The sequence below is a fragment of the Gnatocerus cornutus genome, chromosome 1, assembly GCF_029298725.1.
Source record: "Gnatocerus cornutus isolate USDA-ARS CGAHR chromosome 1, icGnaCorn1.1, whole genome shotgun sequence".
NCBI lineage: Eukaryota > Metazoa > Arthropoda > Insecta > Coleoptera > Tenebrionidae > Gnatocerus > Gnatocerus cornutus.
In genome coordinates this window covers 31,264,182-31,287,857 of record NC_142233.1, presented here as the reverse complement: position 1 = coordinate 31,287,857, position 23,676 = coordinate 31,264,182, and the positions used below count along the sequence as shown (strand labels likewise).

At 39.3% G+C, this 23,676-nt stretch overlaps 1 protein-coding gene across 1 annotated transcript; it reads left to right on the top strand.

Moving 5' to 3' along the window:
• Positions 1 to 7,564: 7,564 nt before the first annotated feature.
• Positions 7,565 to 23,586, top strand: tara (SERTA domain-containing protein 2 taranis). Its single transcript, XM_088042244.1, has 2 exons — positions 7,565 to 7,744; positions 20,892 to 23,586. The coding sequence occupies exons 1-2, from the start codon at positions 7,571 to 7,573 to the stop codon at positions 21,852 to 21,854; spliced, it is 1,137 nt and encodes a 378-aa protein (XP_087898370.1). The 5' UTR covers positions 7,565 to 7,570; the 3' UTR covers positions 21,855 to 23,586.
• Positions 23,587 to 23,676: the final 90 nt, after the last annotated feature.

Here is a 23,676-nt window from a genome sequence, read left to right as displayed (position 1 = left end):
AATGTGCTGCCCTCTGTATCGAAGTGCCCACACTACCGTTACGAATCTGCGAAATCATAACTTCTTCCATTTTTTTAACTTGCGAGAAAATTCGCGCCTGAGGAAGCTTTTATAAATATACAACCAAATTCTAGATGTCATTGTCTCTTTTTTTATTGTCTTGTAATTGGTCGTAACGAAACTGTAAAGGTTTCACCTTTATCGATTCTTATTCTCATTTATTCCATAAAAAGTGATTATACGAGGGAACATCAAAATCATTTTTCTGCAGAACGCTCCTTCGAATGGCAGGAAAATAGTAGGAAAAATACGAACAAATACGCTGTGCTTCAGTGACTATAAAGTGTTCTCCTTGGTTGATTTTGACTGCCGGATAAGTTTTCCACTGGTAGAGGCGGTTTTTAATGGGAGAGACGGAGTTGGCCTTCCTGGGAAGGCTTTGACGGCGCCGGTGGGCGGTTTTCAAAAATTAAGGTCGAGGAGGCCGTGCATTTTATCTTAAGTTGGCAGCATTTCAAATCTTAACCAGTGCCTATAACGTCCCGGCTTGAAATTTTCTAGGATTTCTCAGACAAATTTTGTATATTGACTCGTAAAAGACTAGTTCTACTAGTTGAGAAAACTTTCGCCTTGCCACACTTGTTACACAAACAACTATTTTTTCATCAAAATGGCTGCGTTTTACCTGAATTTGTAAAATCTAGTGTGCTGGTCCAAATTACATTTATCTGTTCTGTAAGCGATCAATATTTTGTCCAATATTTGAAATTTCTGAATTTTATTGATCGTCTGGGTTTTGTTTGAGGTCGTCTTAGGGTAGTGACCAATGGGGTGAACGCCACTAATGTAAAGTACAGGAGCGGAAAATTTGGCCTAGAAATTATAGAAAGAAATAACAAAAAAAAAGCCCTTGAATCACATAGAGAATTTATAATTCAAAATTGTTTTATCAAATCCAATCTCAATTGCGACTTTCTAGGAATTCTACAATCGAAGGAAATAAATCAAGAGTTGACAGAACTGTTAAAGAGACACGAGACTTAGATACAATGCAACAGGCTTTACCTATTTGAATACTGTTTCTGTTCCAATAAATATTCTAATTAAGAAAAAAACGTTTAGGAGGCTTTGGAGCTCGTAAAACAATTGCGTAAATTTTGACAGGACCGTCAACGCCAGTAAAAACGCAAGCCTCCTAAGTGCAGTTTTAATCCCAAATCAGGATTTCCTCTGAAGCGTCAGCATGTGCAGCTCGAGTAAACTACAATTGCTAATAGAATTTCCAATAAATCGTACCCGTTGGAATGATCATAACTTTAAAGCTCCGAACTTTTGTGGCACATAAATTAATAATTATGACATATTAGATGTAGAGTAAACCCGATCGATTTGCTAAAAAACGATTCCGATTTTAACATAAATCCCCTAAATTAGACAATGAAATTTAAACACGTTTTATACTTCAAAATACGGTTAATGACAACGAAAGATAAAAAATATGCGAAAAATAAATTGTAAAGACGTAACTAGACGTTCCATGGTAATTTTCTTCCAATTCCGTCTTCAATAAAGGACGGTGGCGAATGTTGTGCAGTTCTGATGATTTGCTCAAAATTAAGTCCACTTCAGTGTCTTTCACAGGCTTTTTTCTCTCGTTTTCTTCCCTTTGAGGACGAAGCGGCGGTGGTTCATATTTCTCGTCTCTATTAGTTTCTATAATGGACGACCACGTCTAGGAGGCCTTGCTCTTTGCTCAAGTTGGTAGCGCTCTTGATGTGTCAACAATGACAGGTTAATGTTTAACCTCAAAGTGTCACTGTTACGGGTCTACCAACACAATGTAAAACCACGCGGCTTCTGAGTTTTGATGCAATGTCAACGAAAGTTTTCTACTGAAACGCGAATATTTGCGGTTTCTTTCTTTTGAGGTCGTATATGAATAGTATATTGTATAACAAGTGTTGAAAATGTAAGATTTCACACGAGTTTTGCAGAATTGAGCCACGAGCCGTAGGCGAGTGGCTTAAGCAAACGAGTGTGAAATCGAATTTTCAACACGTGTTGTACATGATATTTTTCCGACGATCACAAAAAACGCAGAGTTAATATTTATTTTTTTAATTAAAGTTTATATTTTACGCTCTTCCACTTGCTAATAACGGTGCAAAAACACGTCAAGTTATCTCTGGGCAAGTTAAAACTTAAAATGACATTCGGCAGAGCACCTAGCCGCGCCGTTGCGCCGAAAGTTAGATACCGATAATGCCCGATCTGCGTCAACCTGTGTGCAATATAAAAACACACAGTTGTCGGCCAATCAGAGATCTCAAATTTTTCATTGCACACGGGTATGCGCTTCGTTCCTCTTCGCACTGAAATTGTTTGCAATTTTTGATTTTCACTACGAGAAAACTGTATGAAATGTGGCATATTTTATAGTGGTCGTCGGAAAAGTAAATAAAAGTGACCACACTGGAATTGGAACGGGCGGTGGAAAGGGACGTCATGTCTGTGCTTATTTGACATGGCAGTAGTTAAATGAAGACCAATTAGAAGAGTTTATTTTACATTTTAGCTCGGGTGTACAGCAAATTGTAGAGTTTTTAGGTGATATATCGAATATTGAAAGCCACATTTGTATGTTTTATTAATAAAATGTCTTTTTTATTGGGTTTTATGTTCTGTACGACCTTTTCAAACGTAAGCAGCCTTTCGTATTTAAAAGATGTTGCGTGTCTGTTATCTTTGACAAGAAATATGACATTTGTTGACACTTCTGAGCTGTCAAACACGTCATCTAAGCAAAAAACAATAAATTTGTTTAAATTTTCAGGCTTAAATGAACTGAAACAAGTATTTTTTTGTCATTGTAAAACGGGCCAAGACCTAGAAATAGGTAGTCACACTTGGGTTCCTAGGGCACGTATTTTTAGCTGCCAGAAGAAACATTGTCAATTTTTTCATTATTTTAGGAATGTCTGCTATAATAAAACGTTATGTCTACTTCGTTCATACTTAAAATCCCCATTCACGCTACGAAATTTTTGCCCAGTTTTTTTTGACCGGGACTGTAATAATTTCCACACTTTTTCGAAAATCGCCGATGACGCAGTGTGGTTTCCGTGCATTAGAGCCCGCCGATATTGACGTTCCATTTTGGCGGTCTAATAGCACTCAGGAATTTCCCGTGCCGCCGCCCATGCTCTTTGGTAACGCCAGTGGCGTCCGTAACATGAAACATGCATCCCTCGTCGGCATGTCAACGCGCTACATCTCAATAATTTGTTGAGATCCTGGTAAAAGTGTCTGTCATCGTTCAAAGACGACTCCGATTGCGTAACGTGTCATGCCCCTGTTTTTTGAGGTTAGGTTTCGACCGCCAAATTTAAAAGCACGGTGTTCGAATCGATCAGACATTTTATTTTTAGGAGTAAAACCGCCGCTCGTTCGAAACAGGATGAAGAGAGAAAGAAACAACCTCTGGTGAGGCTGTTGCCGCTTAGGCTGAAACACATAAACTTGTTTTCGTCCGGTTCTTTTCTGAAAAAATCCTTCATTAAATGAAATAATTTTTCAGCTCGTAATTACGATGGCGATTTATCGGAGTTGTAGGAATGAGAAAAAGTCCGAAATGAGGAAAGAGCTCGCTAAATTATTCCTATTATTTGATTTGAATATGTGACGTATGCGCATAACAGACGAATCCTGGAGGAGCGAGTGAAAATTGACCAAACCGCAAACGGGCATCATCAGACACTCCATGGAAAGGTTGATCGACGTGTGATGCCCGCGCTGCAATAATCGAAGGTGGCGGTGAGGCATCGCGTTTCTTTTGTTTCATTCTCGGCCATCTAGATGGTAACGCGTAACGAACGCTTCCTGTGAGAAAAATACGAGTAATTAGAAAAATGCCTGCGTTACAGACGGCCCTTAAAATATGTCAGCCGTGCTTTATATACGCGCAAATTTTGATTATCTTATTTCCATTATTATGCTTGAAATACAGAGTAGAAGTTTCGAAATTATCCATTCCATGGTTATATGTAACTAGAAGTGTTGCCCTGCTCGTTGTTCGCTTGATTCCGCTTTGTTTATCGAATACTACCGTGGAATATACAGCTGGGGGACTGTAGGAGAGAAATAGACTGGAGGGTCGGTGCCGTAGCTTTCCGTGAAAGCAGTACACTGTAGCCTAGCTACTCGCACTGAAATGGTGACGTCAGTAGAAAGAGACACACTTATCGCTTGCTCTAATGTTTGAACGAGACAGCGATAGAAGAAACTTATTAGGGAAGGGAGAGCCAAGCGACCCAACCTAACCATACTCCAGCCGGTTCAATAAGCTACACGAATGCCGGAATAGAGAGAGAAAGACTATGTTTTATGCATGGCTGTGAATTGTGTACCGGCTCACAACGGCTGAGTCACAGTAATTGATAATAACTTAGGCATTGCTCGCTCTGTACGAGATCTAACGTAGCGCAACTTTAAACACATTTTTATAGATTTTCAGCATTGATTGACGAACTGTCGAAGGAATTACATCGCGCTCAGTATTACGAATACTTAACCCCACATTTCCAGTGCTATGCCCTCTTTTTTCACCCTTCTATTTTTTTCGATCAACGTAGGCGAGTTTATAGATAATGCACATTCGCGTGGGATTCCCCAGAACTATGCTCTTGTTTAAAAAAAGTCGTCTTCTTACGCCACCTCTGAAATGGTTCCGCCAACGAAAATATGTTTCATTAGAGTTTAAGGCCAGCTCACACAGGATAATAATGCGGGCAGGACTGCAGGATATAACATTCCATTAGTCATTAGCGAATTCGTGTTGCTAGTCGTCAATGAGCGTCATCGCGGCGTAACATAGTCAACAACTCATACTGCTTTGTTTACGACAATGTTCACGGGAATTCGGATTTTTCTTTTGTGGGAAATTCAATTTGGGGACGAAAGAGACAGTTTTATATGCGCTACTTTGATTGGTCGCGCAAAAGTGTGGCCTTTTCTAATTACAAATCTCTGGATAATCATTTTTATCCCATAAATTGTGACTCCTATTGATATCGGGACAAATTAGAACAAACTCCAATTAGAGACTGTTTCATATTTTAAATTCTACAGCTGCCCCAAATGTTGATCAATCCAAATTAAAAGTTCCTGAAAGACTCACCGCCAGTTTTGCCCAACATTTTTTTTATTGTTGAAATGAAATAAGGCATAGAATCACAAAAGAGCTTTTAGAACAGGTTTCAAAAATATCGTCAAAGTCCTTTCAACTTTTTTTCAAAATCTTCAGTTTGACAACGTTGAATTACACGGCATAAATGAGAGATAATTCTTCAATCACAGACATGACTTGTGATTTCAAAGAATGAGTTTTTATTTGATCGCTTGGTATTAAAATTAACAGCTACATATTTCAGAAGGGTAAAGTGCTCAAATATGCCCAGTCTGCATCGACCTTCTCACTTCTATGTCGTAAAAACGGCTTTGAATTTTTCCTAATATTGGTAGTTCTGTTATTCATGACGTGTCAGAACTGTGAGCACTAACCTCACACTTGAAATGCGAAGGGATCAGGCAGAGGTATCAAATCTTCAAAAAGAGTTTAATGAGTGAAATTTCACCGTTTTTCTTATGGCTAATTACATTGAAGGTTAGCTTTTTTTGTAACATTTCAATCGTCCAAGGGAATAATTTACTAAAAACGAGATCCAAGTAGGCTTTGAAGGCGTCCCTATTGGTGATTTGAGGTTAAAAATTGAGCATTCTTTGGACCTTCTGAATGTCAAATAAACAATATAGTTACTAACATCTAAGAAAATGAAAGTCATATTAACTTTTCTGTCAGTTTAGGTGCTAGAGTTAGATTTTGGGTCTTTTTGATGCTTGAAAAAAGGTCCTAAGAAACTTTACAATTCAAAATTTCTCTGACAATTTCTGACGTAAAACACAGTAGATATTGACATTTTAGTTAATGTTCTTATTTAAATGTCAAAACAGGGCTACCAACATGTCAATAATTCAAGACGTCCTCATTGCTAAATATTTCAAAGAATCTTTCCTAAAAGCTTTGATCTATTCGAATTATTTAGTAAATACACTTTCCCATCTACAAATTTTTGCGTTTGCCATTTATCTCCCCAAATTGCATATTCTGGTATCCTCGTTATTTTAGTGTTGACAAGGAACAAACCAATTACTTATTCCAGGTCTTACAAAAGCGCCTCAATTGTTGTTGTTGTGAAGCTACACACCAGAAATTAACAACAAACAGTGAAAAAATAAGCTTGGAGCCACACTAGTAGGCGTTGCAATTTTATACATGTTGGTAGCGCTGTCATGGGGCATTGCCAACTTGGTTCAAATTCCAAAGCTTGCTTAGACGCAGTCTCTAATAAAACTATAAAACTCAATGACTCATCTTAAACTCCAAATAAGCAGCGATTTATTAAACGTTATTGAAATTGAAAATATCACGTTCGCGTCTTGTCACAACTCCAAGAGCCGGAAATCATTTACTTATTTTAAATTTTAAATCGCAAATGATGAACTTGGCTATTTAATTCATCGAAATGCTTCCGTTGCATGTACTTGATGATTTATCGGGTTAGATTGTGGAGCCATTTTTTCAGAAATGGACAGAAATCGATGCTTTGCCACTAAGGATGAGGATGGGAACTTTTCGTTTTTCGTTTTCTAAAATGATTAGTCGCCTTTTTTTAACTTGTTGCTAGTTTCTACGTGCACTTCTTGTTCTAAACCGACATATATCTACACAGTTATGTAGAACTCTGACCGTAGGGACTAAAATACGTAGTAGTGAAGTGCTTTTGTTATAATTTGCAACAGGAAGTTGTAAAACTTATTTATTTTTCGTATTTTGAATTTGCATTTGGGAGTCTATGGGTTATCCGTACGACTAGGCGGCTTGCATTTTTGACATGTTGGTATGACATTTTAGAACTGTCATAATTGTTAGATTAAAAAAAGATTTCAACCAGATTAGGGACATTTAGTTTTAGTTCCAAACTAATAATAAAGTCATGATCAATGAGTCAGTACTCTTTTCCACGTGTTTGTGCACAAGAACATGTAAATGGGCCTTTGAGTAAAAAATCTTTTGTTTTTATTTTCATAAGCGGCTCTATTAAAAATTAACTTCGCGATTGTTCCGACATTTGACTTTGTAACTTTTGCTGACTGTCCTCTCCAGTGAAGAACAATGTGAAAAATGCTTCCTGAAACGTAAACATCGTCAGTATGTCTGGCTGAAAACCAACCGACGCGATTAATTGAACTCTCCTCCACCTGCATAATTGACGCAATGATTAGACGTTTTCCCGAAAAAAATGTCGAGCGTAAATTTTGGATGGCGCGCCGGTTTGCGCAAGCTTTTTCAGGCCGTCGTCGCTGAAATGTCGTAGGTAAAAGAAGCATTTTGAAAGTCCCAAAACCCGCCTGAACAGAGCTGGAATATTTTCATCTAACCTAACCTTTCAGTCGGAGTGGGCTATGATATGCAGGTGGGACGAAGTTGGTCGATGTGGCGCGAGGACGCCCGATGTTTTCAGACCGGTCTTGGCGCTGCCGTATTTTGCCTGCGCACTCTGTTAGACTGTGTATCGCTCCGTGCATGATAGTTCATGCATGTGATAGTGTGTTCTTCAAGAGACATGTTGCACCACGCAACAATGACATCCCTTGGCCCGAATTAATCATGTGGTTTGAATCTCAGGTGAGTCTTTTTCCGAAAAAAAATTTACCCAAAACCCGCCAAGTTGCGGCAAAATTTGCGTCGAACCGTTTTGGGGCACGACCCGAAAATACCTGCATAGAGCCCCTCGAACCGCGTTTTTTGCCTCTGGTTGGGTAGAAGTGGGTTCTAGCAGTGGCTTTGAGTGAAATTCCGCCGGAGATTGTGATATTTTCAGTCAAGATTTTGAAAATTTCGATTCCACGTGACAACTGTCAAACTCGATCTAGTTACCTATGCTATCTCCGCATGTGTTTTGTTTTGAAACGAGCGGGATCGCAGTGCATTGAAATGGTTTTATGTACAGTGGACCAGTTGGCGCGTGGGCATGCATCGCATTGAAGCGACGCGAACCACCATCCCCACTATTTCATTGGGCGGTTGGACATTAGTCTTGTACTTCAAGACAGGAAAGTGGAGGGGGCAGGCGCCAGAGTCAGACGGTTGGCTGTTTACGACGCTCTCTTATTTTTTTTTCGGAAATTTGGTCATTATTTAACACCGAAATCCCTAAATTTGAGTGCATATCCCTTCACAACCCACTTCACCCAAAATTTAAAAAAAAATGAAATCAAGTAGCTGTCACCGTGACAGCCACTTTGAGGTTAAGTAAACTTTGAACGAACCACTAATTTTAAATGAACCACTTCGGCGCTGATTATTCCAATTCGCAAAAAGCGCCGTTTCGAAAAAGAGCGCCAATTACTCAGTTTCTCGCAACAAAAACCAAAAAAAATCACTCGCGGAACTCTAGGTATTATAAAGATATCAACGGTGTCCCGCTTTCTAAAGCGTCGAGTATCAGTCCCGTTTACTCGCAAGCTACTTCCTTCTCACTGGTAACACCTTCGTGGACATTTCACCACCTGGACGCCCAAAAAAGTTTCCAAAAAACACAATTTCTGGTGGAAAAGTTGGCGTATTATATCGATTGTTTAGTTCGGGTAGCGGGTCTAATAACACCGCGTTGGTGTCGTAACCATGGCAACGGTGGGCGTAACTACCGTGCTGTACACATCACAATGACATGCGTTCATTCAATGAGTAAGTTCATTTACAACGTGCAACTGCATTTTTAAGAAAGCGCCAAAATCAAGACGCTTTCGGAAGCAGAAACAAAATTATACGTCATCGGTTTAAATGAATCACACTGTATCTTTCGTGTGGTTTCAGAGAGTTATTTTGGGGCCTGCGGGGCCCCTTGCGTCTTTGCAATTCGACAAAAATAGTTCCACGTTTGAGCTTGGCGTGCCCTCTTCGAAATGTTGGGAAATTTGGGGATAAACAAAGATCGAGGAAAAATATTGGGCTATAGAGTGATCAAAGGAAAGTCCGTCATAACCGATCTAGCGGGCTTTGGCGTATTTTGACATTTCACGAATGACAGGCAGAAGTCAAGTTTCAAAGCCTACTTTGACGCCGTCGTAAATTTCGTACCATTATCCCCCTAATAAAGGCTCTCCAAGGGTTTGTTTCGACACCAGGGCCGGACAGAAGCCGGCCCATTGTTAAATAAGATGATTTTATGGCCCCTCTTACTTAAACTATTGTAAAATGTGGTTGGAGCTTATTGTAGAGGTCGGACTAGATATTGCTGTAAAATAACATAATTAGGTGGTACTTTTGGGGTTTGATTTTTATTTATGGTTTTCACACCACATTGCCTTAGAAAAAGCCTAATTTAAACAGGGCGACCGGGGCGGTCAAGATTTTTGACATTTTAATTTTATTTAATTGGTAGCACTTTGAACGAATTGTCATGATAAACAAATATCAAACACCACAGCTTGCTTAGACGTGTGTTTTTTATTTACTCTACTTTATAAAGACAATAATTTGACCGGAAGGGTCTAAAAATTTACTACTTTCAACCACAGACCGCTGTAAAATTGTTTAATTAGTGAGAATAACAAATTATTATGATATAAAAAAACACTAAATTGAATTACGAGTGTTTTGACATAAAGAATCCCGACATAATTTGGACTTTCATAATTTGCTTTCAACGCGGAATTTATAGGAGCTAAAAATATTCGTTACGGTCCATCCCGGTAGAAATTCCTCCAACCATCTGGTTGCCTTGCCACCAATTATTTTGAAGCATTAAGCCATTTTTTATATTTTTAAGAAGTTTAGCCATATTTTTTACTATTAATGTTTCTTTTTTTAAGTTTAATATTTAAATTTCGCGGTTTTTCCGTTCAGCGTAATAAAAATAAAATTACTAAAATTATCTCCGAGATGATTGTTAAAAATGTAATAAGAGCATGGTATAGATTAAAAATGAGCGGGAAATCTGAAATTTTCAATTTTTGGACAACATTTTCTATGATGAAAATAAAGATCTGAACAAGAGGGGATGCAAAGACTTCGACCGTGATATGCGGGAGAACACGAAAAAATAAAACAAAAATTACCATTGATTATTGCCTGTGCTCGGTACTTCGTTTTTGCAAGAAGCAACTTCTTACTTCACCTCAGCTTTCATTAAACATCTTTTTATGTTCTTCCTACATTTGCAATTAGTTGTTTTCACCTACGAAAGAAACAGAATCGAAGTTTTGCTCTTGGAGTTGCCGACCTGATTGACTCGTGATTCCTTAACATCGCGTCGTAGTAATTTTGTGCAGACTTTGGAATTTTTAACGGTTTAAATTTGAGCAATTGTGATGTGCAAATTACAGTGCTGTCAAGTTTTAAAATAATGCGAACGATCTAAAGTTGATAACTGACCAGGAAAAGCGCATAACTTGTGAAACTTTGTGGTGGTAACTTTGGGGGCAGTGAATTATTAGCGGTAATAAGGACAAACGTTGTAAGTTTGCAACTTTGCATCTGCTTGAGTTTATTATCCGAATGTTGTATACCATCTTCATTGAATTAAGCAGAAAGTGTTATTATGTCGACAAGTTGAAGAGTTGTAAGGATAGTAAAAGGAAATTGAGGATATAAAATGAGCGTTTTAGTGTTGTTGAGCAGATTTGGTGAAATGTTATTTTTTGCGTTGAGCTTTTTAAAGCTCGAGTCGCGAAGTGTGTAAACAGTGTCCGCCGCGAAGATAGGAAAGGCTTTTCATGAATGGGACGATGTTTACGTTAAAGCGGAACAAATCGTAAATTATGCGATTGTGCAAAAGTTGTCGGCAAGTGTCATGAGGTGGCGCTTAAAATGTAGTTAGCATTCGGGTCGACCGAAGCATCCGTCAATGATGGAGCGTGTCGCGGCTTATCTGTAACACCTGTTAGACCGACAGAGTAAACAGTAATTAGCATCGTAAACGAGAACAATGGAGGACGCGGAGACAAGCCGCCTGCGACGCCGACTAACTAGATCAGCCATAAAAACGTCATAAAACAGCAAATCATGTCTCATCAATCATCGCGGTCCACCACTGACCTCGCGCAACCTGCCAGATATCTGAAGTGAATGAAGGAACAGGTAATGTCACACAGAGAGCACACTTCCGATAATAAAGCCGCGATTGGGTCCACACTGCACGTGGGCCCGCCCCTCTGCCCGTTTTTATTGCATTATTGGCCGCTCACGTGTATGTACCACTAATCTAGCAGTTCGTGCCGACAAGTGACAGTCGGCACGCGCCAAAGCGCGCAATTGTCATGTCTTGGGTCGCATGGGTTACAGGTTATACAAGTTGCGCGACTTCGACGGTGTTTTATGAATGGAATGGCCTGCTGCTGCCGCCGGCCTCTGCTCTGAGACCGACGCATTCTTAAGCTTCATTCTGCACTCCTGACTTTATCTCTTGTCCTACTTATGCGAAATCGAATCTCATCCCTCTTTGATGTCGTAATCGAAAGTGAGCAACATTCTTCATTCATGCTGGGAACTCGCGCCAGTTTCAACTTTTATTTACCCCGCTTCATGCAGCAATCGACCGAACGGGACATTCTGGCTCTTCATTTTTTCACTTTCTGCCTCTTAGGCACTCCAACTACCACAAAATATGCACTTTTTAAGGGGGCTGATTCAAGATTAGTTCTTGAACACGCAATCGCTAAAGACGGGGAATTACTTCTAATTATTATGTATTTAAAGAGTTTAATAGGGGGAATTTGCCTAATTCTGAAAAAAAAAAAGATTTATTGAACTGCCTCTACATGTTGGTAGCTCTTATTTATAAAAGAGATATGTTTTCTTTTTGTTTTTTTTTTTGATTTTACGCAATTTGCAGCTACGTGAAGTTGAATTATCACGTGTTAACTTTTTGACGCGGTGACTGGTCGCCATGAATAATATACTTTACAGGTGTCTCAGAACTCGTGACCCCGAGAAAAAAGGCAACGATTCTGAACCAAAATTTGAAACAAATGGTGAAAAAATAATCGAGATAAGACAAAACATGGTAGCCAATCCCGAAGCAGAACAGAATTTAAAAATCGGTAACTGTGGAGACAAACTATCATTTATTGTTCAGATGAACATTACACTCTCGTTGCCTTGGAAACAGGAATCGCGTTTTACTCCATCTTTAGAATATTCCGGGATTGGCTGTTAATTTTTTATCCTTTCTCGAATACCATTAAAATTAATCAATTTTTGTTTTAAAATTTAGTTATTATTGTATTGCTCTATGAGTCATGAGTTCGGGGACAGCCTGTATATAGGGTAATAAAAAATTTGCTTGATGAGTATAAAACTTTTATCGTTTTTTATCGTTATCGCGCGAAGATCAAATCAGAAACCAAAAGATTTAATAAAATGATACAGTGTTTTCTGTACCTAGTTTTGAATAACGTAGTTTTGCTTTCTCTTACTCTACAACTGTCGATTAAAATTAAACATCCTGTATGTATATTCTCTAAATTCGGTAAATAAATTTGTGATTTTGAGAGTTGAATTTAGAGTTTTTCTTGAAATTTCTGTTTTTTGCAGTCTGTTTAGAATGTCTTTTTTTGGGTTTTACATAGTCTACTTATTAGGCAATTAAAATTCCAAAAGGAGGATCTCAAAAGGATTTACCTATAAAATCTAAAGATAAATTGAGAAAGCTTGAGAAATTGAGAAATTGTCAATTTTCAAAAAGCTCTAAAAACGTTTTTAAAAAATGTCACAATGTCGTTGGCGAAGTTGGTGCCAAAAATGTTATTATCGTCTAAATTTAATGCCGGTAAAAATATGTTTCTAGTTTTGCGTGAATTTTCCCCGCACTTCTCGTTTAAAACTTTTTCCGTTTTCCTCTATGTTTTGAAGCGCATCACTGTCATACGTGTTGTGTAAACACTCGTCCATTCATTTCACTATTTGCCGAAAAATGCAAATAAATCACGCGTGCCGGTTGCATAGTCTGCATTTTTTCCAAGTCAACTGAAAGTGTTCAATAATTCCTCATGTCGACTCTGCAAGGATTTAGGTCGTGACCTTAACCACAATATTGCTCAATTTAATGACGGACGCATTGTTTTGACACCATGGGGAAGTCACTTGTTGAAAATCGGACAAACACCCGAAAAAGGGATCTGTTGTAGTTTATAATGCAGCCATTATTACGGTTTATGCCTCATTGAGAAAAGTTAATCAGCCATACATAAAGAGCTTCCATAAATCGTCCATAAATTTTTAAAACGAGTTTCGCCCATTACCATTATAACAACGTACGAAATTTCGATGCTGAAAAGCGTGTAATTTATTATGTGTTTGAAGAAGTTACAACTTCACGCTAGTAAATTTCAATAAGTCGAAAAATTGATCGATTAGGAGTAGTGAAAGTTGTGGGTTTTCGCGCCTTCCCGAACTGTTGTCGTCATTAATCATCATGAATTAAAGATGCACCTGATTTGTCACTGATTTATTATTAAGACGCGGGTTCAAAGATCGCGATTACATAAACAAATATCTACATAATAAACCCGACACAATTGTAAAAACTAATCTTTTTTATCTCTATAGCTTATTTACATAATAAAGCTGTAAATGCGAGGAAATAAATTAAAGTGTGACTAACCTAGGTCAACCTAATATTAATTGTTTGTTTTGTTGATATGACATCTTATTAAATACTTAGATCGTATTTTTATATTTCATTCATAAATCGATGCGATGTCGTAAGCGTAAACCCACTTCCGCTACTGGTAATTATTATTTTACGAGCTCTTACTAATTTGTTGTTTTTATCGGTTCATTGATGTTTTTCCGCGGAAAGCATATTCTTTTCATTTTCGCAACCCGAAAAGAATTTTTGATGCTAGAACAACACCTTCGAACATTTACTCAATCTGATAATTTTATTGAAACATGGTCAATATTATTGTAGCTCTATTCCCACGCGATTTCTGATTTTACAAACCGCCAATATTTGTTTACAATTAAAAATCATCCACAAAGGGACGACTATAAAATCCCGTTTTATAAATGACTGAAAAGCGCTTCCGATTCTATGTATTCTGAATTTTAAATTTTGTTCATTCAAATTCCGCGCCGTTTTTTGCGTGTTGGTAGGACTGCGGTCGCTGTTGAAACTTCACTCACAAGACACGTGTCAACTATTACATCAATTAACCTCAAACTGTCACTATTCGAGTCAGATGTGCCAACTTTGAAATTCTAAAGCTTCTTTTTGTCTTAGGACCACCAATCGCGCCACAACTGAGACCGGTCGCTTTTGATTTTTACGAAAACGTAATTAAAATCATTTTGTAATAGCGGTAGTGCACATTGTGTCGAGATTTCTTGTCGTATTTTAATAGAACACGGTTGTACAACTTTTTCCCCCACAATAGACCATAATTGCTTCGTTCTGGATAAAATTTACAACAAAATATCTTTGTTTTTATGGCTTACTCATTGTTGACGTGATCTAGATAAGAGTTTCACAAGTTTTCAAGTAGCTTTTTTGAGCTTATCGTCAAAATTTCCAATGAAGCCTAAAGATTTTGAAGATCGCGTTCTAATTGGAGGAGAGAGAAAGAGCGCCGACCAATCTGCAATAAACAAAGTGCCTATTTGTCAAGACATGCACGGCACGATGATTTGCATATCACGTGATGTGTCGTGGACCACGTGGTTTGACAGCATGACATGCCTTTCGTGCTTTTGACCACAGAAGGAGGGTCTTATCAAGTTTTGCGCTGAATTCTATGTCTATTTTAAGTTATGACAGCGCTGTTTGTCGCTTTCATTACGCCATTTACAGCCGTCGCCGCTGTCAATTGATGACACGAGAAAGAGCGAGAGTAATTGGTTGACGGCAAATGACTGGATTTTTTCGTCCTTAATTTTTTCCGCCACGTGTTTCGATCATCATCGATGACGATGGGACCGCTATGTGCGCGATGAAGTAAACAAGTGGTTAAAAATCATTCGTTTTACGCTGTAATAACGCCAAGCTAAAGAAAGTTGGAACGGTGTTTGTTTTAGAGGCACAATATCTGCGCAATGTCACGCAATAAGGACGTAGCCTCTGTGCAAATCATCGGAGCTCCGTGCGATTTTGGTCTCTATAGCTCTCCCCTTGCCTGGGCCTCCGGTCTAGCGATAAGAGAAAATGAGGCTTGGAGAGATCGCGTCGTTTCGGCTTCCCGAACGTTGGAACAATCCGCACGATCGGGTCGGCTCTGAACTTGGCTCGGATAAAAGAAGGCCAGGCTCTGAACTTTTCTCTAGCGGTAGCGCAAAGATACTGACGTAGCTTGCAATCGTATTATAGAAAAAACTCGTTGATTTGTCGTTCGCTTGAATGATGCAGCGAGGCGCTACTTTACGGTCATGTGACCTCCGAAAGCTTCACTTGTTTGAATGTCGCCGCACGTGGGATCGCGGCGGCTATGCACTTTTCCATCGCTTTAATCAAGAATCTAGGAGGCTTTGATCTAGAGAGCCGTGATTTGGTTAGAAACGGCGTAACCACGTGAATTTTGACAAGAGTATCCAAACAAAAATGGGATAATTGCATTAGCCAGCACCACGTGCTTTTTTTGTTTTATGAGCCGGTGGTGGGGGCGGTTCGGTATTGATATCGGATATTTGACGTGGGCGGTGCTTGCGCTGGCGCCGTTAACGCCACAGTTCCGGCCTCAGTTTTTCGAAAATAAAGCAAAAACTTGGGGTCCCAATAGCGGCTTCGGTTAATATTTGCAACGAGCAAACGGTGCCTTCGAGCTTCTGAGCAAAATTAAGAACGAGCGTAAAAAATACTGATGTATAAAAGCAAATCGCGTGAACATGACGGAGAGCGGTGGAGGGGAAAGCCGCGCTGCTATTGGCTCGTCGTCATAGCAACGCGCCTACGTTACCCCGTTAGTACTCAACAACCGGCAAAAACAAAATGCGAACGGTGCTCTCGGGTTGCTCGATTTTAATTTGAAATATCCTACACGGAGCACGGATCCCCTCCTGTTCTTTCGATGGAAGCGGGAGAGCTTTTTACTGCCACGCTGGGCTTTTTGTGACGTGAACTCCGTTTTTGTCAGGTTTGGGAGAGAGCGAGGGTGAACTCCGGGAATATATTTTTGGGCCGTTTTGAACTTTGTTCCCCTCTAAAGGAAATTAATGGGGAAAACAGCTTTGAGCCGTATGGAAGGGACAATTTTAAAGTTTGTTGAGTCATATTTTGTTCTATCCCGGCTTTTAGTTTAGTTTGAGTTAGGGTAATTTGATGAGGAGGGTTGGTAACGCTCTACCCTGGACAAACTTTGTTCTACCTCAACATTTTTTTTTTCTTACACATATCTATATTTTATCCATATTAATTACAAGCGGAGATTAATCAAAACGCATCTACCAATAACACTTTACTTCTACTTACAACAAAACATTCTGAATATTTTATTGTTTGTTTGCCCTCATCTGATTTTTATATCGCTCCACATATCGGGTGCTTTTCAAAAATTGTAATACCGCTAAGTGTAGGACGGCGACCAATGTTTGCAAGGAGATAACGGTTTTTCTCCCTTTTACCTATTATTACTTCAAAAGCAATTTTGATATTTTTCTGTAAATCGTCGGTTTCATCCTCCAAACCAAAAAATTAAGAGCTCAGTTTGACAAATAACAGAGTCAGTGGCGTACCAATTACAGTACAACCTCGATTATTCGTGCTTCTCGGGACCGGAGTCTGCACGGATAATTGAGTTGTTAAATAAACATACGTTTAGGCAACAGAATTATTTGGAACTTTTTTTAATTTAAAATATTTAAAAACTAACAAAATTTACCAACATCTTAATTATAACAATTTTTAATATTGAAAGAAATTGAAACAATCAACTCTTATCAGACATATTACATAAAAGTAACTATTTTGTCGTAAAAAAACCTGGTACTTTTATTTAGGTACATATTTCTTTTTTAGCGCCAAAGTTGAGTTTTGACTTTCTTTAATTATGAAAGTTTTCATTGCAAAAGAATTTATTTCAAGCATTTTTGTTAATGTTTTGCAATCACTACTATTCAAAGACAAAAATTTTAACTCATAATTTTGTTTTTGCTCTCTGGACTGACTTAGATGTCATTAAACCACACCAACTGTTACTTGTGAAATTCCAAATTTTTTAAGTTTTCTAACATTGGAAGCAAAAATACGAAGTAGTTTGTCTTCGATTTGTTTGTGTGTACGGATAATCGAATGAACATCCTTGCACGAATAATGCGCAGCACGGATAATCCGCGCCCGGATAATCGAGGTTCTACTGTAATCATTAAATTTAGCGCCAATATAAATAAATTAGTGTGTGTCCCATGACCCCATTTGCGTCTACGCTCATACGTTTGATGTACAACCCCTATAATGCCATTTGTTCGAATAAGACAAGGTCCAGTAGGCATTGATTTTGACATTTTGGACCTACTTGATTCTTAGAATGATAAGAGTTTTTCAGCGCCGCCAACACAAAACATGCCTACGTTTTTGAAAAAGTCGTTGATTCCATCGAATTTGCCGTATCTCGTTATCAGATAAGCGTGCTGAAATATCAACAAGTTCGCGATAACTAAGCTCTCAGATTTCGCCACGTGATAAGTTTTTCGCACTTTTATTACCCTCATGTCCAAATTTTAATTAAACTACAAATGTAAATCCACTTTTCCCTTTATGTAGTTCTTGCCAGCAATTATTGCGTTTATCCCCGACATGCCCCGTGAAGTTAGCTTTGTATCTGGTAGACAAAACACCCTTTTTGCAGTCTTTTCTCATTTCGTAGATCGCTGTAGAGTTTTTATACCGTTTTCGCTTTGTAAATTTCCCGTTGCTCCATCCTCTTCCGTTGAACGGCCGTGGAACGAGCCTTCCTCGTCTGAAGACGTAGTCGTAATATCCTCGTGATATTTGAAAATGACAAATGATAGCGGGGTAGATTTATGCAGCCCTTGTGACTTGCTCTTATCAGCTGAGTTGGCTTTATACAAATGCATTTTTTTCTACTAATCTACTAATCAGTGCCGTCGTAAATACTAAATAATTCGACGAATTCATTACTGTCGTCAGCTGCGGTTTTGTTAATAACAATGATTGGAGCTACAATTTGTAGTCGGGTTGGTACCAATTGAACCAACGGTAGATGGAGCCAGGTAGTGTCAGTTGCGTAAAGTAGGACGAGGAAAAGTACCTCAACTCTGGTTAATTATACCAACATTTGAAAATAAAAAAAATTTTAAGACGTGGTGCTCCTTTTGCGTTATCACACGGCGGCGAAACGTGCTTTGGTCTCCTAAGTAACATTCAAACATAACCTCCGCTACCAGGAGCAGCAACATGGAAATTTCCCCATTTAGCGATGTTTCTGCACGACGTTGTTACAATGATAAAGAACGACGCATGCGTCGATAGCACCAATCCACTTGCGAACGCCAGTCATCCAAGTTACCCTCGTTCTCCACGTGCCAGTGGCACCAAAACAGGACTTTCCAAAAATAAAGTCGCGAAAATGGACAATTAGAACTACACGCGAATTTAACCAACTCGAACTGGGCTGTTTTGCTGATACCACTGAACGGTACAGTAACTCGCTGCCACTTTCTGAACAAAGAACTGAAGTAATTGGAGGAAATTTTTATTGTTTGTCTTGAGAGACTTGGTCATTGTTTCAGATTTCTTTCTGCTTTTTGCCCGCGTGCAGAGACGCACCGCAATTTTCATAATCGCTTTTCACAAAATTCGAGCCAATGAAAAATCCCATTTTCAAAATTACAAACATGTGAAACGTTCACCACTCACCGATGTTAATTATCCGAGGCTAAAATAATCGTAAAACACCCCAATCAAGCGTTGCGAAATTGAAAATGAGCCTCCACCCCCCGGACTTTATTTTAATCTTCGGCGGTATTCCCCCAAGAAGAGTGCTAATTCAATCCTCCGCTTTTTCGCCGTTATTTCCTTTATCAAAACGTACGTTACATCCCCTTGTTTGAGAGCCGCCGGTCTGGCATAAGGCCTGGTGGCGTGTATTCAGCGCCGTCCGGGCGACGTACCCCCGCTTTTGTCGAGGGAAGTTCCCTGCGTTGTGTGAGCCCCTCGACCGCGTTAGGGCCGCTACCCCAGGCGGGGGCCCCTCTTACTAATCCCGGTTGCCTGCCTGCCAGCCCTGAATTTCATCTACACTTCGGGGATCGTAGCGACCTAATGGAAAACTGTATTTCAGATTTGACTCATCAAATACGTCGTCATAATGCGAAGGATCATGAGTTGGGTAAAAGAAAGCAATTAGGAATGTCCTGAATAAATTTACATGTTGCAAGAGCAGCAGGATGTTCGGAGCAGATGCTCGGGCACCCCAAGTGTCGGTTTCTACCTGAACCCCGATGGTTTCTTGAAACTCCAGGTAGACATGAACATTTGGTGTTCGAGCGGTGCGTTTTTTTATCAAAGGGAGGTAGAAACTTCCCTTATTTTAGTCCGACGTTCGTGGAAATGTTTTGCACGAGAATATCGCGGCGGGGTTATCACAATTTCAGACTGTCTAAATTTAAAGCAAATTTTGATATAAACGTTATCACGGCAATGCTGCAATGCTAATAAACATGATTGAAACAATTTGAAAATGCTTCTTTCCCATGGTCCGAGTAGAGTTCAAGGCTCTTTTGATCCTTACCGAGAAAAATTCACTTCTTAATGATGTATAATTGAGGGAGGAGACAATATTCCTGAAGTAATTGCGCAAGGTGTGTTGGGATAAGGATTAACAGTGGTAACCTTGAAGAGTAGTTTCTCATGCGACGAGTTACGACCAAGCGGCCTTCGAGAGACCGGCCTATGGCCACTCGCTACCGACTGCAGGACTTCAGCCGCGCAGGAATAACTAAATTAAATAGAAAGCGTTCACATAAAATCAAAGAGTTGGACGAAACTCCTTTGACGTTCACTTCAGCTTCAGTTTTAATGCTTTCTTTGTGATAGTTTCATTGGCGTTTTATAATGTTCAACAGCTGGTTTCTTTCAGAATTGTGAAATTTTTTATAACTCTGCCGGTTTCATTTCTGGCTCATTAGTGATTATTAAAGGTATCTCTCAAATGACCAAAACAAAATCAAAGAACTCGAATAATTCCAGCTAATAAGCCACAGAAAATGTATTTTCACGCCACGGCAATAAAATTACTGAGGTTAACGTTTGCCTGAAAATTTAAACAATTAGATTGTCGCTGCTGAGAATTTCTTCGGGTTCAACTCGAGGCGCGCTTAGTGTATAGGCAACCCAATATATATGTCGATATTCTTGGCGCTATTCTCATCGTCTCTTCAAAGTTGTTTGTTGGACAAAGTTTAGACGCATTACTCGTAATTAAATATAATTGATATTGTTTTGATCCGCGGCAATTTTCTAGAATTTTTGCGGACGTTTGGAAAAATACCACGACGGGTTTTGAAAAATGCGTTTACTTCTCGAGCCATTGTTTAAAGTTTGTTGTATCTTGAAAGAATTACTGTTCACCTACATGAACTTGTAATCAAATTAACTCATGATTTACTGCAATTGATAGACTTTTAATGAAAATAGGTGCGCGCTCGCTTTATTTCAAATTAATTTAAGTACTGCAAGACGTAAAATGAGACATAAAAACTGTCATTTGTGGGCTTTTTTTAGAATTTAGAATCAGAAAAGATTAGAATAAAAATGTGCTCATTTATTTGATGACTTAATTATGGTGTAAAAAAGTTTAGAAGTTTGTTTTTGTTTCAGAATTGTGCCATGATGGGTTTGCAGGCGACTACAGGGAAACGTAAGTTAGAAGCGGCGACAGCTCCAGGAGACTCCTCGCCTCCAAAAACGGGTCGATGGGAGGCGGACGATTGCATAGCGCGGTTGCAAGCGGTGGCGGTGCCGAGCGACACTTGGAGATCTCCGACGCCATCGTTAGCGGCGACATTATTATCAAGCAGCGACGACTACGAAGACGAAGACGAGTTCGATGACGAGTTGTCGGACGATGATCGTTGCGTGGCCGTCCCTGAACCGGCGAGATTCAGCCAACCCTTTAACCGGTACCAGTCTTCTGACTATTGGCAGTACTACCAACCACCCCAGCAGCAAACGATACGCTGCGAGGAGAACGGAAAATCGTACCTGGAACTCGGTGCTTCCCCGCCCATTCGAACCCGGTGCTGTGACGGGCGGACTCGGTGGTGCCACGTGCCCTGTTACCGACAGCGGCGACTGGCGGTCCTCAACCTGTCCATGTGCAAGTTGGCGAGGTATCGACAATGTTCGGACCCCTCGCTGCGACGGTCGGTGCTCATCTGCAACACGCTGCGAAGGTTGGAGCGAGAGATGGAGGCGGAACCCCCCGAGCCGAGTTATTCCTTGCCGGAGATGACGCCTCCGAGCAGACCTTCCCCCGTGCCTGAGCCCGGATACGAGCAAAGCCTGCGAGAGATGGCGTGCTCGTCGGGGCGCGCCACCCCCTTCCCGTCTGCCGCCCCCGACACGGATTCGGGGCTCGGCGACGACGAGATGACGCGGCCCATCAATTGGGGCTCCGTGCTCAGCCTAACTTCCCAAACGGATCTAGAGTCTCTTAACAACAACGAGCTGTATGCGGAGCTGGGGCTGGCAAGTGATCCGCCAGAATGGAAGGAGCCGTCGACGTCGCGAACGGACAATGAGTGGGACGGGTTCATGCACGTCCTCGTTGGGGGTACGTAGCAGAATGTTGGTGCTTCCGCTTTCCTCAGGTTGTGATCACTTAGTTAAAGACATCAGTGCAGTGCAGGAATTGTGCAGCTATTGTTGACTGTTTTTATTTTTATATTCTATTTAGCATTCTTTACCTAGCGATTGGACTGAGGTACTTACTTAGAAAGTTGGAGGTTTGGCACTTCCACCAGACTTATCGTAACGGAATGATCTCCATCGCTCAATTAACTTAACTAAGCTCAAAACATGAGTTTTATTTGTTTATTGATATTATTTCGTGTTACTGACCCGTTCGGGCATTCCTGTGTAAATAATTTTGTAAAATATTGTGCATAATGTACATAAGAGAAGATTTCTAACTAGGTCTATATTTGTAAATAACTCTATGTTATACATATATTTTAAATGATGTGTGAATTTAATTAAATTGGCAATATGGTTCTACACGTAACAAATAACTCCCAGGCTGAAGCCGCAGCGAACAAAATACCTTCCTAACGTTACTTCTATTAATTTCTCGACTGAATCGTATAAACGACAAAATCGATGAAGGTTCAAAACCTAATGTTCCTCCTTCAATTTCAAAGTTACCGTAGCACTTAGAAATATTTTTTTAACTCATAGATAATATCAAAAAACCAACAAAACCTAAGTTACTCTGTCGATGTTTCAATGTAATGATACAAATTTCAACAGCTGGGAGGATGAATCTAGTCCGTCATTGGCCATTATCTAGAAGAACATAAATGTGAGCCAGTATTACTATACTATAAAAAACTTAAAATAAAAAATCGATAACTTAAATACTTGTTCAAACCGTCCCAAAACTTCTCAGATGATGGCTCCAATGAGATGTTTGTAGGTGTACACCATGTTATTTCTAGCTAGTTAATTCTCTGCAGCTTCCTTCGCCCCAACCGCTGTTGGAGCGAAGGAAGCTTTTCAGTTTCTTGCCATGACACTTCGTTTCAATTTTTGTATTTTTTTTAACGCTGCATTCCGACCGTGCTCCTGTAAAAATTTGATCCTTCAAAAGCGCCAGGCGTATATTTTTATAAATAAAGACGCTGTTTGACTAGGGAAACGATTTCACGTAGACGATCAATAATTTTATCGGAGCACGGTGGTGAATGATACAAATTTTAAGGTGATATTTATTTATAAAGGTGTTGTATTAACATCAACTAAAAGAGAAATTAGTTTGTAACAAATAACAATACAAGGGCACAATTAAATACTGTTATATATTTAAAGTATTGAAATAAGAAATTGTTGTGGTACGATAACTTAAGTTGTTGAAATTGCAATTTTATTCCACCTGTGTAAAATAGTAAAATTGAACCATGAGGCAATCAATATTATACAGTTTTATGAAAAATAGCTGTGTTTTTTATTCTAAAAGAAATTATATGTGCACAGAAATTTAAATATTTTGATAAGATTGCAATAAAAGATTTTTTGAAACATGTTGTTTCGACGCCTGGATTTTCGAGACTAATTGTGCCCGATTATAAGCCAAATTTTATTTATTACATAACACAACGACAATTTATTTATTCATTTGGCATAATTCTCCAGGAAATTCAGGCTTATAGTTTAAGTAAAGTACTTGTACTTCGTCCCACATCGACGTGACGTCAATAATAATTACGTACAACACTTGATTGTGTGCAAGTAACATGTGATATCATGTAATATGTTAGTGTTAAAAAATAAATCGGTATATATACATATTACCTCATTTCTTGTTTTATATTTTTATGTTTTAATATAATGAAATAACCAAAGGAGAAAGTCTTTGATTATTCTTACCAATTGATTTAAATTTTTC

Excerpts from the sequence above, each read along its gene's own strand:
- tara (XM_088042244.1), top strand. The coding sequence starts at position 7,571 with ATGTTTTCAGACCGGTCTTGGCGCTGCCGTATTTTGCCTGCGCACTCT. Across the intron at positions 7,745-20,891 it reads TCATGTGGTTTGAATCTCAG|AATTGTGCCATGATGGGTTT; the intron begins GTGAGTCTTTTT and ends TTTTTGTTTCAG.